This window comes from Ranitomeya imitator, chromosome 4, assembly GCF_032444005.1.
Source record: "Ranitomeya imitator isolate aRanImi1 chromosome 4, aRanImi1.pri, whole genome shotgun sequence".
In the NCBI taxonomy this organism is placed as follows: Eukaryota; Metazoa; Chordata; class Amphibia; order Anura; family Dendrobatidae; genus Ranitomeya; species Ranitomeya imitator.
In genome coordinates, this window is record NC_091285.1 from 93,551,934 (window position 1) to 93,567,904 (window position 15,971).

The following is a 15,971-nucleotide window of genomic DNA, read 5'->3' on the forward strand; positions in this document are numbered from 1 at the left end:
CCGTGAGTATCTGGATAAATTCCTGATTGTTTACTTGGATGACATTTTGATCTTCTCAGATGATTGGGAGTCTCATGTGAAGCAGGTCAGAATGGTTTTTCAGGTCCTGCGTGCTAACTCTTTGTTTGTGAAGGGATCAAAGTGTCTCTTCGGTGTGCAGAAAGTTTCATTTTTGGGGTTCATCTTTACCCCTTCTACTATCGAGATGGATCCAGTTAAGGTCCAAGCCATCCAGGATTGGATTCAGCCGACATCTCTGAAAAGTCTGCAAAAGTTCCTGGGCTTTGCTAATTTTTATCGTCGCTTCATCTGTAATTTTTCTAGCATTGCCAAACCATTGACCGATTTGACCAAGAAGGGTGCTGATTTGGTTAATTGGTCTTCTGCTGCTGTGAAAGCTTTTCAGGAGTTGAAGCGTCGTTTTTGTTCTGCCCCTGTGTTGTGTCAGCCAGATGTTTCTCTTCCGTTCCAGGTCGAGGTTGATGCTTCTGAGATTGGAGCAGGGGCGGTTTTGTCACAGAGAGGTTCTGATTGCTCAGTGATGAAACCATGTGCTTTCTTTTCCAGGAAGTTTTCGCCCGCTGAGCGTAATTATGATGTGGGCAATCGAGAGTTGCTGGCCATGAAGTGGGCATTCGAGGAGTGGCGTCATTGGCTTGAAGGAGCTAAGCATCGCGTGGTGGTATTGACTGATCATAAGAACTTGACTTATCTCGAGTCTGCCAAGCGCTTGAATCCTAGACAGGCCCGTTGGTCGTTATTTTTTGCCCGCTTCGACTTTGTGATTTCGTACCTTCCGGGCTCTAAAAATGTGAAGGCGGATGCTCTGTCTAGGAGTTTTGTGCCCGACTCTCCGGGTTTATCTGAGCCAGCGGGTATCCTCAAGGAAGGAGTCATTGTGTCTGCCATCTCCCCTGATTTGCGGCGGGTGCTGCAAAAATTTCAGGCGAATAAACCTGATCGTTGTCCAGCAGAGAAACTGTTCGTCCCTGATAGGTGGACTAATAAACTTATCTCTGAACTTCATTGTTCGGTGTTGGCTGGTCATCCTGGAATCTTTGGTACCAGAGAGTTAGTGGCTAGATCCTTCTGGTGGCCATCTCTGTCACGGGATGTACGTACTTTTGTGCAGTCCTGTGGGATTTGTGCTAGGGCTAAGCCCTGCTGTTCTCGTGAAAGTGGGTTGCTTTTGCCCTTGCCGGTCCCAAAGAGGCCTTGGACACATATTTCGATGGATTTCATTTCTGACCTTCCCGTTTCTCAAAAGATGTCAGTCATTTGGGTGGTCTGTGATCGCTTTTCTAAAATGGTCCATCTGGTGCCCTTGGCTAAATTGCCTTCCTCCTCTGATTTGGTACCTTTGTTCTTTCAGCATGTGGTTCGGTTGCATGGCATTCCTGAGAATATTGTTTCTGACAGAGATTCCCAGTTTGTTTCAAGGTTTTGGCAAGCCTTTTGTGGTAGGATGGGCATTGACCTATCCTTTTCCTCGGCTTTCCATCCTCAGACTAATGGCCAGACCGAACGAACCAAGCAGACCTTGGAAACATATCTGAGATGTTTTGTTTCTGCAGACCAGGATGATTGGGTGTCCTTTTTGCCGTTGGCTGAGTTCGCCCTTAATAATCGGGCCAGCTCGGCTACCTTGGTTTCTCCATTTTTTTGCAATTCTGGGTTCCATCCTCGTTTCTCTTCAGGACAGGTTGAGTCTTCGGACTGTCCTGGTGTGGATTCTGTGGTGGATAGGTTGCAGCAGATCTGGACTCAGGTAGTGGACAATTTGATCTTGTCCCAGGAGAAAGCTCAACTTTTCGCTAATCGCAGACGCCGTGTGGGTCCCCGACTTCGTGTTGGGGATCTGGTTTGGTTATCTTCTCGTCATATTCCTATGAAGGTTTCCTCTCCTAAATTTAAACCTCGTTTTATTGGTCCGTATAGGATTTCTGAGGTTCTCAATCCCGTGTCTTTTCGTTTGACCCTCCCAGACTCCTTTTCCATACATAATGTATTCCATAGGTCGTTGTTGCGGAGATACGTGGCACCTATGGTTCCATCTGTTGAGCCTCCTGCCCCGGTTTTGGTGGAGGGGGAATTGGAGTATATTGTGGAGAAGATTTTGGATTCTCGTGTTTCTAGACGGAAACTCCAGTATCTGGTTAAATGGAAGGGTTATGCTCAGGAAGATAATTCCTGGGTTTTTGCCTCTGATGTTCATGCTTCCGATCTTGTTCGTGCCTTTCATGCGGCTCATCCTGGTCGGCCTGGGGGCTCTGGTGAGGGTTCGGTGACCCCTCCTCAAGGGGGGGGTACTGTTGTGAATTCTGTGGCTGAATTCACTCCTGTGGTCACAAGTGGTACTGCAGCTTCTGAGCTTCCTCCCTCAGGTGTTCTGGTGAGCTCGTTAACTGCTTCATTACTTAACTCCGCCTGATGCTGCTATCCTTGCTCCTTGTCAATGTTTCAGTGTTGGATCTGAGCTTCTCCTGATTGTTCCTGTGACCTGCTGCTCTGTATAGCTAAGTGCTTTTTGCTTTTTTGTTGCTTTTTTTTTCTGTCCAGCTTGTCTTTTGTTTTGCTGGAAGCTCTGAGACGCAAAGGGTGTACCGCCGTGCCGTTAGTTCGGCACGGGGGTTTTTTTTTGCCCCCTTTGCGTGGTTTTGCTTTAGGGTTTTTTGTAGACTGCAAAGTTCGCTTTACTGTCCTCGCTCTGTCCTAGAATATCGGGCCCCACTTTGCTGAATCTATTTCATCCCTACGTTTTGTCTTTTCATCTTACTCACAGTCATTATATGTGGGGGGCTGCCTTTTCCTTTGGGGAATCTCTCTGGGGCAAGTCAGGCCTATTTTTCTCTCTTCAGGCTAGCTAGTTTCTTAGGCTGTGCCGAGTTGCCTAGGCAGTTGTTAGGCGCAATCCACAGCCGCTTTTAGTTGTGTTTAGGATAGGATCAGGTGTGCAGTCTACAGAGTTTCCACGTCTCAGAGCTCGTTCTTGTATTTTTGGGTATTTGTCAGATCACTGTGTGCGCTCTGATCGCTAAGCACACTGTGTTTCTGGATTGCCTTCATAACACCTGTCATTAGCAAACATAACAACCTCCTATCAGAAGGGCTTCTTCTACAGCTTTTAGCTCTCTGTAGTTGGATGACTTCCTGCTTGTCGATTGGTCCCAGAGCCCTTGGAAAGGGGTGTGATTTATCATGGACCCCCAGCCTCTTTTGCTGGCATCTATTGTAACCGTAGTCAGAGGGACTTGAGTCCAACTGACTCCTTTTTGTAAATTTGTTGGAGTCATCCACCACGCCAGTGAGGCCTTGACTCGGCCCGGTGTGTACAACCTCCTGTTCAAAGAACTGGGCTGGCCGTTCCAATTCTGCAGGATATGTGCCTGAAGAATTCTGGAATGGGCTTGGGCCCATGGTACTGATTGGATGCAGGCTGTCATCGATCGTAGCAGAGACATGCCTTCTCTGATTGTAGGGGGATCTGGTGTCTCTGAACATCTTGACTTTTGATAGAGTCAGACGATGTTCCAATGGGAGGAAGGACATTTGTCTTGCAGAGTCCAGAAGAACTCCCAGGAATTTCCTGCATTTGGAGGGTCGTAGGTGAGATTTTTCTAAATTCGGCACCCATCCCAGAGATGTCAGAATATCGAGCGTCTTTGATACATGAGACTCCAGAGATTGTTTGGTGGGAGCCACTAACAAAAGGTCGTCTAAATACGGCACTATACAGACGCCTTGCCTCCGGATGAAGGAGACTACTTCCCCCATTATTTTGGAAAATACTCTTGGAGCAGAGGAGATCCCAAACGGAAGGACGTTGAACTGATAGTGCTCTATCATACGTCCCTTCTGCACTGCAAACTTGAGATACTGGCGATGTCTCTGGTGAATGGGGATGTGAAAGTATGTATCTTTCAAATTGATAGTGGCCATGAAGGAATGCAGGCTTATCAAGGGAATCGCATTTTTCACTGATTCCATCTTGAATTTTCGGTATTTGACATGCCGGTTGAGGCCCTTCAGATTTATAATAATACGGGACTCGCCCGATGGTTTGGGAACCAGAAATAGACGAGAGTAGTGACCCCGATCCCTCTCTGATTCCGGAACCTGGGATATCACATTTGACATCTTTAGGGTCCTGAGACCCGACTCTAGAATGGACTGGTCTTTCAAGGAGGGAAGGGAGGTAATTTTTAGACCCCGTGGGGGAGAGGAAATGAGTTCTATTAGAAGACCCTCTTTGATGACTTTGAGGACCCAGGAGCAATTGGTGATTTTTTGCCACTGGAGTATAAATTCTGAAAGTCTCCCCCCCACCAGGTCGAAGTCACCGCTTCTCTTGTTAAGACTGCTGCTGCTGTTGCTGAGGGATAAGGATGTTTCTCCCCCCTCCCTTCGGGTAACTCCACCTCCCGGACTTGCCTTTCCCTCTCTGGGAGGTTTGGCCCCGAAAGGGATGAAAAAACTTCTTTTTGGGAGGTTTTTGTTCTGGGAGGGCTTTCTTTTTATCGGTTGCCTTTTCCAAGATGTCATCCAGGGAAGGCCCAAAGACATAGTTACCCTTAAATGGTATGGCACATAATTTGGCCTTGGAGGTGATATCACCGGACCACATTTTCAACCAAAGCGCCCTTCTAGCCGAATTAGTCTGAACTAAGGACCTAGCAGCAATTCTGATGGTCTCCATAGAAGAATCTGCTAGGAAACCCGTGGCTCTAAGGAGACTGGGTAGAGATTCCAATAATTCAGCTCTAGAGGCACCCTGGGATATGTGGGATTCTAGTTCACCTATCCAACGGAAAAGTGCTCTAGCCACACATGTTGAAGCAATATTGGCTTTGAGGGCTACCGAGGAGGTCTCCCACGATTTTTTCAACACTTTCTATTTTTCTGTCCATTGGGTCTTTTAATTGAGACGAGTCTTCGAACGGAAGAGCCGTTCTCTTAGCCACTCTTGCCACCTGTGAATCAACTTTAGGGATATCCCATTTGGTCAAATCCCCTTCTAAGGGGAATCTATGCTTCATCTCGGATGGAGTACTGAGACGTTTTTCAGGTAATTCCCACTCTTGATCAATCATGTAGGATATATTTGAGTGGATTGGGAACCCCACCTGTTTACCCTTGGATATACTGCCAAACATCTGGTCCTGTATGGACTGTGGCTCTGGCTCTTCCTCCAGCCCCATAGTACTGCGTACAGCAGCTACTAGATCCTCAACCCATTTTGAAGAGAAAAGATACTTCCTAGCTTCAGCGGTTATAGGGGACGTAGGTTCCTCCCGTCGGCCCGAGGATGAGGCATAGGAGAGGTCTGATTCAGAATCAGAATCCTCCTCCTGGATCTTCCTTTTTTTAGCTGGAGAGAGTGGTGGAGGGTGTGGGGGGGGTAAAGGCCGCTAGGGAGGATTGCACCTCTTGTTTGACCAAACAGCGTATTTCTTCCAGTAAAGAAGGTTGCTCTGCCCTGACAATCTTGTCAGTACAGGTCCTGCAGAGTTTATTCTCCCATAATGGTGGCAGCTTAATGTGACAGATGGCACACTTCTTTTTAGTAGTAGTTTTGGGGGTAGACTTTTCTCCCTGCAATGAGAGGGGAGAGAGAGTCATACTAATAATACCCCCAAGTACCTAACTAAGGACCCCCTGTCCCTGCAGCACTTACTGTGGCAGGGGCAGCGCTGGGCTCTGCAAGCGCAGGGCAGGTACTGTTCTCCATGTCAGGATAGTCTTACCTGCGACGTCTTCTGGCAGGTTTTATGCGTTTATGGCATGTCCCTGCCCCCAGCGATTTGAAAAATCCTCCTCCCCTCCATGGTCCAAGGTGGAGGACGCCGTCCTGCACGAGATACCGCCAGCGGAAGTGACTCCGGGGAGCGCAGAAAGGACCGGAAGTGACGCGCGCGATCACTTCCGGGTCGCCAGCGGCATGTGGAGGAGAGGAAACCGGAGAGCTCCAGAAGGACTCCGGATGGAAACTCTAGCCTGCTTTGCCCTCACGGGGGCGTGGGAAGGCTAGGACCAGGTCCCGAGGAAACCGCAGCGCGGCGCGACAGGAGCAGCATAACGAGGGGAGGTGAGATATGACCCCATGCTGCCCGGTTACATTTAGGCAGAGCCTGTGCAGCAGTAGTTACCGGCTACTACTGCATACGCAGTAAACCTCTCCTGTCTCATGGGGAACAGGAAAGACACTGGTGAGAGGGAGGTGGGAGGGCCTTTTAACCTCTCCATTTCCTGTTCCCCATTAGGGCAAAGAGGCAACCTCCGTATGCCGTCGTGGAAGGTGACTAGAGAAAAATCCTTTTTTTTTTTTTTTCACAAAAATTATTTTTTAGCCCCGTTTTGTATTTTCCCCAAGGGTAACAGGAGAAATTGGACCCCAAAATTTGTTGTCCAATTTGTCCTGAGTACGCTGATACTCCATATATTGGAGTAAACCCCTGTTTGGGCGCACGGGAGAGCTCGGAAAGGAAGGAGCACTGTTTTAGTTTTTCAACACAGAATTGGCTGGAATTGAGATCGGACGCCAAGTCACGTTTGGAGAGCCCCTGATGTGCCTAAACAGTGGAAACCCCCCAATTCTAACTGAAACCCTAACCCAAACACACCCCTAACTCTAATCCCAACCATAATCCTAACCACACCCCTAACCCTAATCCCAACCGTAAATGTAATCCAAACCCTAATTTTAGCCCCAAACCTAACCCCAACCCAAACTTTAGCCTCAACCCTAATGGGAAAATGGAAATAAATACATTTTTTAAAATTTTATTATTTTTCCCTAACTAGGAGGGTGATGAAGGGGGGGGATTTGATTTTTTTTTTTTTTTTTGGGGGGGGGGGGTTTGATTTACTTTTATAGCGTTTTTTGGCTGATTTTTATGATTGGCAGCCATCACACACTAAAGGACGCTTTTTATTGCAAAAAATAGTTTATGCATCACCACATTTTGAGAGCTATAATTTATCCATATTTTGGCTCAGAGTCATGTGAGGTCTTGTTTTTTGCGGGACGAGTTGATGTTTTATTGGCACCATTTTCAGGCACATGACATTTTTTGATTGCCTTTTATTCTGATTTGTGGGAGGCGGAATTAACAAAAACCAGCTATTCATGAATTTCTTTTGGGGGAGGCGTTTATACCGTTCCACGTGTGGTAAAATTGAAAAAGCAGCTTTATTCTTCAGGTCAGTACGATTATAGCGATACCTCATTTATATCATTTTTTTATGTTTTGGCGCTTTTACACAAAAACTATTTTCTATAAAAAAATAATTGTTTTTGCATCGCTTTATTCGGAGAGCTATAACTTATTTTTCTGCTGATGATGCTGTATAGCGGCTTTTTTTTTGCAGGACAAGATGTTGTTTTCAGCGGTACCATGTTTATTTATATCCGTCTTTTTGATTGCCTGTTATTCCACTTTTTGTTTGCCGATATGATAATAAAGCATTGTATTTTTTGCCTCTTTTTTTTTTGCAGTGTTCACTGAAGGGGTTAACTAGTGGGATAGTTTTATAGAGCGGGTCGTTACGGACGCGGCGATACCAAATATGTGTACTTTTATTGTTTTTTTTTTTAAATTTACATACCTGTAAATAAATGGATTTATTGGGAATTTTTTTTTCTTTATTTTATTTTTTTTACTTTCTAACATGGTCCCAGGTTGGGACATCACTATATTAGATCAGATCGCTGATCTGACACTTTGCATAGCACTGTGTCAGATCAGCGATCTGACAGGCAGTGCAGGAGGCTTTCCGGTGTCGGCAAGCCACTTCACTTCAGGACACGGAAGGAGACCCGCGGCCATTTTGGATCCAGGGACTCCTTCCAGAACACCAGAACAACGCGATCGCATCGCGTTGTTCCGGTGGGAGAGCGCAGGGAGCCCCCGTTCTTGCGCGATGCCCCTCTGTGTCGCTGTCACTACTGACAGCGGCATCAGAGGGGCTAAATGCCCACGATCATCGCTAGCGCTGATCGTGGGCATTGCTGCGGGGTATCAGCTGTCATATACAGCTGACACACGCACGTGATCACCGCGGCGCTCAGCGTGAGGCCGCACGATCGTGCCGCTGTACTAGTACTGTGGTTTGCGGGAACTCAGTTCCCGCAGGGCAGTACTAGTACGGTGCATGTCAGGAAGGGGTTAAGATACTATTTATATAATAAAATCTCAAAATCTGGATCAGCTTATCCATGATCACATACAGATGTATCAATTCTAGGTGCGTGCTCATTGATACTCGGATATGCTTGGCATTCGAGGAGCATTAGGCCTCTTTCACACTTCTGTCGTCTGGCGGACGTCACAACCTGTCAGCGCGATGTATCGACGCATGCGTCAAAAATGGTGTAAAACGGATGCAACAGATCCAGTTTTTTGACAGATCCGCTAGACGGTTCCGTCAAAAAACTGGATCCGTTACATCCATCTTACCCGTTTTTCCATCCATTTCTTTGACAGATCCGTTGTCCATACCTCCAATTGGGAGGCTCCCAAATGTGATTGGCTACTGGAAAATAATGAAAACCTATATACTGAGTGTTTTAACACCCCATCTTTGAGAGGGTTTAGAGCAAGAGGCAGAAATGGATGGAGTTATAGCAAATATTGTGACCATCCATGCATCTATCCATCAGGCAGGTTGCTGGCAGGCTTCTTGCTTGTATGCTTCTTGCTGGCACTTTGAGGAATGAAGCCCCATGGCAGTTTTATATGGATTTGGGTCTGTCTGGACAATTGGCTACTAAATACTGATTTAGAGCATGCTCAGTGTAAAAAAACTGAATATTAATAATATTGTCCTTTGCTGTTTGTATCAGATACATTCTTCCCTTGACATAGGGGGGAGAGAGGGAGAGAGGGAGAGAGGGAGAGAGGGAGGGAGGGAGAGAGGGAGAGAGGGAGAGAGGAAGGTACAAAACAGCCTCTAGGCAGGGCTAATTAAGTATCATGTGCTTTCTGTTACATTTTGGGGCTATATAACATTTAAAAAAAAACGTTAAAAAATGTTCCTGTATTGAATTTATCATCCATACACTTTTACATGCTTTGCGTTACATAACTGTGGTATTAAACTGCAAGAAAACGATTTGACTGCTGCAGGTAACTTTTATTTTTATTAAAGCAATCAGAAAATGCTTAAGGCATGCGGTAAGGGATGTGGAAGGGGAAGTATAAGTGCTGATGATGGTGCACGTAGATGCCGAGGACTTGGGGCAGGGGCGCCTATGCCTTCTGCTAGAGCACAAGAAAATCCCACCCACGACACAGTCTCCTGTCCCAGTTTGCAGGAAGGTACAGTACATCACTCCTAAAGCCACACCAGTGCGAACAGGTGGTCGGTTGGATAGCAGATAATGATTCCAACAAGCTTGCCAGGACCACCAAGTCATCCACACGGTAAAGTCTGACCACCCAAGAGTCTGGATCATGTATTCTTCACAATGTTCTACCATCAAGTTGAGTCAGAGGAGACTAGAGATCCCACACTAGGACACTATGTGGAGCTCAATACAACAACATTGTCACAACTCTGTTGTCAGGTGTCCCAGGACAAGAGGCACCTACGGAGGATTTCCGCCGACTCATGGTGGAGGCGTTCCCTCAGTACTCAGTCCCCACTTTTTCTCTCTCCTGGTGTAGCATCCTCACCTTGTATCAGCGCGTGCCCAAGATCACCCATGCCCTCACCAACGCACTTACTTGGATTGTCAACTTAACTGACACATGGACAAAAGCTTGTGGCCAGGGAGGCTACATTTTCCTGGCACACTGAGCGAACATTGTGGAGGCTGGGGCTAAGACCGACTCCGGAATGGCACATGTGCTCCCTACATCAAGGATTGCTGGCCCTAATTCTATCAGGGTTTCCTCCACCTCCTACAACTGTTCCTGCACCCCTTTCTGCTCCTCTTCATGCCCCATCTCCAAAATTTTATCTCAGAGCAAGTCGTACATATCAGTCGAAAGCTATAAGCTCTGCGCCACTGCCTCAGCGAAGCGGCAACAGGTTCTGATGAAGGCAATTTGTTTAGGAGACAAATCGGATACGGCAGCAGATGTACTTAAAAAGGAACAGACCAGACAGATCTGTGGATTTTGCCACTGAACCTCCGACCAGGCATAGTCGTGTGCGATTACGGGCATGACCTGTGACATTTGGCAAGCTCACACGTGTACCATGATTGGCACGCGTGCTCAACTTTGTAGTTCAGCGGTTTCTGAAAACATCCAGTTTTACTAGACCTTCTGGTCAAGGTATGCCTTATCAGAGTTCATTTCCGCAAGTCGGCTATAGTTACAGCCACTCTGGCAGTGCTGCAGCAGCTCATGCAAGTGCCAGCACACCGACTAGTTTGTGATGTCATCACATGCTGGAACTCCACAGTGCACATGCTTGCAAGGCTTTATGAGCTGCAGAGGCCAGTTGTCGAATTTCAGCTCCATCATGCCCAACGGTATTCTGGGCAGCCTACGCACATAACTTAAGAGTGGGCATGGATTTCTGACATTTGTGCGGTTCTCCAAAACTTTGAGGACTCCACAAATATGGTGAGCGTTGATGATGCCATAGTCCGTGCAACAATCCCGCTTCAACCTACTTAAAACAGTTGCTGCTCACAATTAAACATGAAGCTATGCATGCAGATCAGGTAGAGATGGAGGAAGACAGAGAGATACTACCCAACCCAGAGTCATCTCATTTGCTGACTGGAAATTGGGTAACAATGAGGAGGTGGAGGCTGAGGAGGAACAGGAGTGAATTATTAAACACATTTATTGATTTTGCCGGGGATTTACTGTTTCCAAACTAGGGCCTTTTTCCTTTGCTCTACTTCTGTGTTATGTTGTGATTTATTTTGTTCACAGTATTCAAAATAAAATGTACAATTTAAAAAAAGCAAACAAACAAAAAAAAAACCTACTTAATTTTCTCTGTGTATGGAACTCCATTTTTCAGTGTTTAAAATAGTGCTATATCAGAAGGCCATTGTGGAAAAGATGTTGAAAAAGTTCCATTGCCCAAACAAGGAGGAGAGGCCAAGGAGACACAGCAGAATCATGACACCATCCAGGGCCTGATGACTGCGTATTTTTGACCAGGAGGGAAAAGTTTTTGAAGATGGTAAAGCAATATCCGACTGACCAAACCAGCATACTCCCTAATTCCTGTGCGTCCTTCAAAGCTGGACACCTGGTACCAGTTGTCCCTTAATGCCTTGGAGGTGAGGTGCTGCCCTGCCACTAGGATCTCGACAGGCGCATTCATCTGTCAAGAGAGAATGATGACACACTCACTCTGATAAAATGAACAAAGCCTGGATTAGCCCCCAGCTTTTCCACACCACCAGACAACAGCAGCACAAGGTGTTTTTAATGTTCTATATTTGAATTGTTGTAGCCTTCAAGGGTGCATAGATGACCCTCCTTATAACTTTTCCTGGCTTTTTACTGTGTGCAGAGCCTTAATAAGTGTAGGAGTACCACAACTACACTTTATTCACAATAAATATTTAAATGAGGCACTACAGTTAGAGACTTCAAGGCTGTATGGATGACCCTGCTTGTAATTTTTGGCAGGCTTTGCACTTAGTGCATAGCCTTTGTGAGTCTAGGAGTACCAATACATCACAAGTTGAACACAATGTGTATGACGCCCTCCTGTATGTCCAATACAGGGTGTATTGCAGTCCCTTTTCCATCTAATTTTTTGGAAGTTCTTGCTTCCTTTATAAATTACACTGGCATTTCCAAATTTTTTAATTAAAAAAAATAAAAAAGTCAATTTCGGTTTACTTAAATGTTTTTTTTTCATACATCCTTTTAAAATGTTGCCTCATATACAAGTCATTATACAGGAAAGTAGGTTTTTAACTTTTTTTTCCTGTAAACTCCAGTTTCTTGTCGATTTTGAATATTTTGCTATCACTCCTTAAGGCTGGTGACACACGTCCAGATAATTCCAGTACCGGAAAAAAATCGGTACCGGAATTATCCGTGTCCGTGTGCCCCTACGTTTCTGTGGCACATCAGTGTGGCACACGTGTGCCGCCCGTGTGTCCACTGGGTACCACACGTACCAGCATCTGGTGCTGAAGCCGCGATTCATATCTTCCCTGCAGCAGCGTTTGCTACAGAGAAGATATGAATAATAGTGTTTAAAATAAAGATCTATGTGCCCCCCGCCCTCCCTATGGGAGGTGGAGCTGCATATTCATTACTGTAAATGAGCGGCCCCACGTGACTGCATACAGGAGAAGATGCGGCCAGAACAGGAAGCAGCGACAGCCAACGAGGGAGCCGGGTGAGTATTTTCAGAACAGCGGGGGGGGGCGCACAGGGTAGGCACATAGATCTTTATTTTAAACACTATTATTCATATCTTCTCTGCAGCAAATGCTGCTGCAGAGAAGATATGAATGGCGGCTTCAGCACCAGTGGGGGGGACAGCGTGTGCGGTACGTGTTTTACATGGACCCATTGACTTTAATGGGTCCGTGTAATACGTGCGCTCCCACGAACACTGACATGTCTCCGTGTTTGGCACACGGAGACACGGTCCGCAAAAAAAAAAAATCAATGACATTTGAACAGATGCATAGGATTTTAATGCGTGTACGTGTGTCAGTGTCTCCGGTATGTGAGGAAACTGTCACCTCACGTGTGAAACCGCCCTAAAGTGGAGAAAAAGTCTGACATCATTGTTCTCAGCAGTAATCTGGGAGTCAGAGCTGCCTCCAGGGGTCTTCCCCATGCTGTTCTCCTTCCAATTCAACATTTTCACTGCTCCTCGGACTTCCTTGCAGGGTCTGCTAGAAAACTGCTCAGATTTTCCATTGACACCAATATACTCGTTACTTGAAATCAGCATCCAACCATTAGGAATTCTCAGTGTCAGTACAGAGCATCGGAGCATTGTAGTGCTCTCTCATCCCTGATCAATTCCCCACCTTTCTCTTTATGAAAACATGATACGCCACCCTGCTGCCAGGAAAGTGTATGGCACTATTCACATGTCATTTTGTAACAGAAAATAACTACATCAAACATGGATTAACACTTTGCTTTCCTGTTGCCTGCTCCATTTGTAACGGAATAGATCTACTGTAGTTTTGGGCATTTGCAGAGCCTAAAAACCAAATCCATTACAGCGCAGAGCTGTATACAGTGCAGAGCCGTACACAGCGCAGAGCCGTACATAGCGCAGAGCTGTATACAGCGCAGAGCCGTACACAGCGCAGAGCCGTACACAGCGCAGAGCCGTACACAGCGCAGAGCCGTACACAGCGCAGAGCTGTATACAGTGCAGAGCCGTACACAGCGCAGAGCCGCACACCACTCAGAGCCGTACACAGTGCAGAGCTGTATACAGTGCAGAGCCGTACACAGTGCAGAGCCGTACATAGCGCAGAGCTGTATACAGTGCAGAGCCGTACACAGTGCAGAGCCGTACATAGCGCAGAGCTGTATACAGTGCAGAGCCGTACACAGTGCAGAGCCGTACATAGCGCAGAGCCGTACACAGCGCAGAGCCGTACATAGCGCAGAGCTGTATACAGTGCAGAGCCGTACACAGCGCAGAGCCGCACACCACTCAGAGCCGTACACAGCGCAGAGCTGTATACAGTGCAGAGCCGTACACAGTGCAGAGCCGTACATAGCGCAGAGCCGTACATAGCGCAGAGCCGTACACAGTGCAGAGCCGCACACCACTCAGAGCCGTACACAGCGCAGAGCTGTATACAGTGCAGAGCCGTACACAGTGCAGAGCCGTACATAGCGCAGAGCTGTATACAGTGCAGAGCCGTACACAGTGCAGAGCCGTACATAGCGCAGAGCTGTATACAGTGCAGAGCCGTACATAGCGCAGAGCCGTACATAGCGCAGAGCTGTATACAGTGCAGAGCCGTACACAGCGCAGAGCCGCACACAGCGCAGAGCCGCACACAGCGCAGAGCCGTACACAGCGCAGAGCCGCACACCACTCAGAGCCGTACACAGCGCAGAGCTGTATACAGTGCAGAGCCGTACACAGTGCAGAGCCGTACACAGCGCAGAGCTGTATACAGTGCAGAGCCGTACACAGCGCAGAGCCGTACACAGCGCAGAGCCGTACACAGCGCAGAGCCGTACACAGTGCAGAGCTGTATACAGTGCAGAGCTGTACACAGCGCAGAGCCGTACATAGCGCAGAGCCGTACACAGTGATATAATAGCAACCCCAATAATAATAATATGAGCAGTATATGGTGTCCGGCAGAGATCAGGGATACTGATGGCTATGATAGTGACAGGCGGCTGGGCAGCTCCAGGACACTGACTACTGAGGCCGGCAGCGCTGGAGGTCAGCCATGCCAGCTCCTCCACCAGAATCCCACCACTAGCAGGGCACATATAGGAGGGCATACTCACAATCTCTCGGCATTCCTGGGGAGCCCCTTGGGCACAGCTCTCAGTGCCAGGCCATGGCAATCCACATTGAGCCCGGAGCAGGTACACTTGGCAGGACAACTATCCACCAGGGTAAGAGTGAGGAGACTCCAGACCCCCAGGACCAGCAGCAGGGTCACGTGTCCCCCTCGGGGCTGCGGCAGCATGTTCTCCTCCTAGTGGCCCTTCCTCTGGAGAAGCTACAGGTCGCCGGGGCTCAGCACTCTCCGCACTCACCACCCAGCGCTGCTGCCAAGTTCATCCTCGCACCCGGCACAGACCTCCGGGCAGGAGAAGTCCTCGGGTACAAGCTCAGCCCACGGCTTGTCAAGGTCCGGTCCGTCCTGATGAGGGGAAATCTCCGCGATGCTGGAAGAGAAGGAACAGCGAGAACCGAGACTGAGCTGGAAGCCGACCGCTTCCCGGGAGTCAGCTGGAGGAATTGTCCTCACGCCTGCCTCCCCCTAGTGGCCGCTTTGCCAGGTAATAAGTTCACGGGGCGCCTGCTGGGTCGGTCAGTCGGTCAGTCAGTCTGTCAGTCAGCGAGCAGCCGCTCAGTGCAGCTTATGCCGGAGCGTGTGACTGACACAGCGGAGAGGACACATCTCCTCTACTGTCCCGGGAAAGTGGGATCAAAAGCTTCCAGCCCCCTCCAAAATCTGCACGCCGGGTTCATTGGTGCACACGGGAGTGACGTGCACATTCCTGCACCGACTGACGAGTGGAAAGGGCGGGAACAGCGCAATCAGCGGCTGCATCATTCTGCACCCACTATCAGCATCTGCACCCACTATCAGCATCTGCACCCACTATCAGCATCTGCACCCACTATCAGCATCTGCACTCACTATCAGCATCTGCACTCACTATCAGCATCTGCACTCACTAGTGGGGTCTGCACTCACTATCAGCGTCTGCACTCACTATCAGCGTCTGCACTCACTAGTGGGGTCTGCACTCACTATCAGCGTCTGCACCCACTATCAGCATCTGCACCCACTAGCGGGGTCTGCACTCACTATCAGCATCTGCACCCACTATCAGCATCTGCACCCACTAGCGGGGTCTGCACTCACTATCAGCATCTGCACCCACTAGCGGGGTCTGCACTCACTATCAGCATCTGCACCCACTATCAGCATCTGCACCCACTAGCGGGGTCTGCACTCACTATCAGCGTCTGCACTCACTAGTGGGGTCTGCACTCACTATCAGCGTCTGCACCCACTATCAGCATCTGCACCCACTAGCGGGGTCTGCACTCACTATCAGCATCTGCACCCACTATCAGCATCTGCACCCACTAGCGGGGTCTGCACCCACTATCAGCATCTGCACCCACTATCAGCATCTGCACCCACTATCAGCATCTGCACCCACTATCAGCATCTGCACCCACTATCAGCATCTGCACCCACTATCAGCATCTGCACTCACTATCAGCATCTGCACTCACTAGTGGGGTCTGCACTCACTATCAGCGTCTGCACTCACTATCAGCATCTGCACTCACTAGTG

The 15,971-nt window shown here is 48.2% G+C and overlaps 1 protein-coding gene across 2 annotated transcripts in view; it reads right to left on the reverse strand.

Annotated features, from left to right (window-relative positions):
- SLIT3 (slit guidance ligand 3) overlaps window positions 1-15,081 on the reverse strand; it is a 1,020,157-nt gene extending 1,005,076 nt beyond the window's left edge. Inside the window, exon 1 of one of the 2 annotated variants that reach the window (XM_069763866.1) lies at window positions 14,436-15,081. In XM_069763866.1, coding sequence (XP_069619967.1) covers window positions 14,436-14,620 — 185 coding nt within the window. In that variant the 5' untranslated portion in view covers window positions 14,621-15,081. The remainder of the gene's footprint in view (window positions 1-14,435) is intronic. The other variant, XM_069763867.1, reaches the window with a different exon arrangement.
- Between the last annotated feature and the right edge of the window lie 890 nt (window positions 15,082-15,971).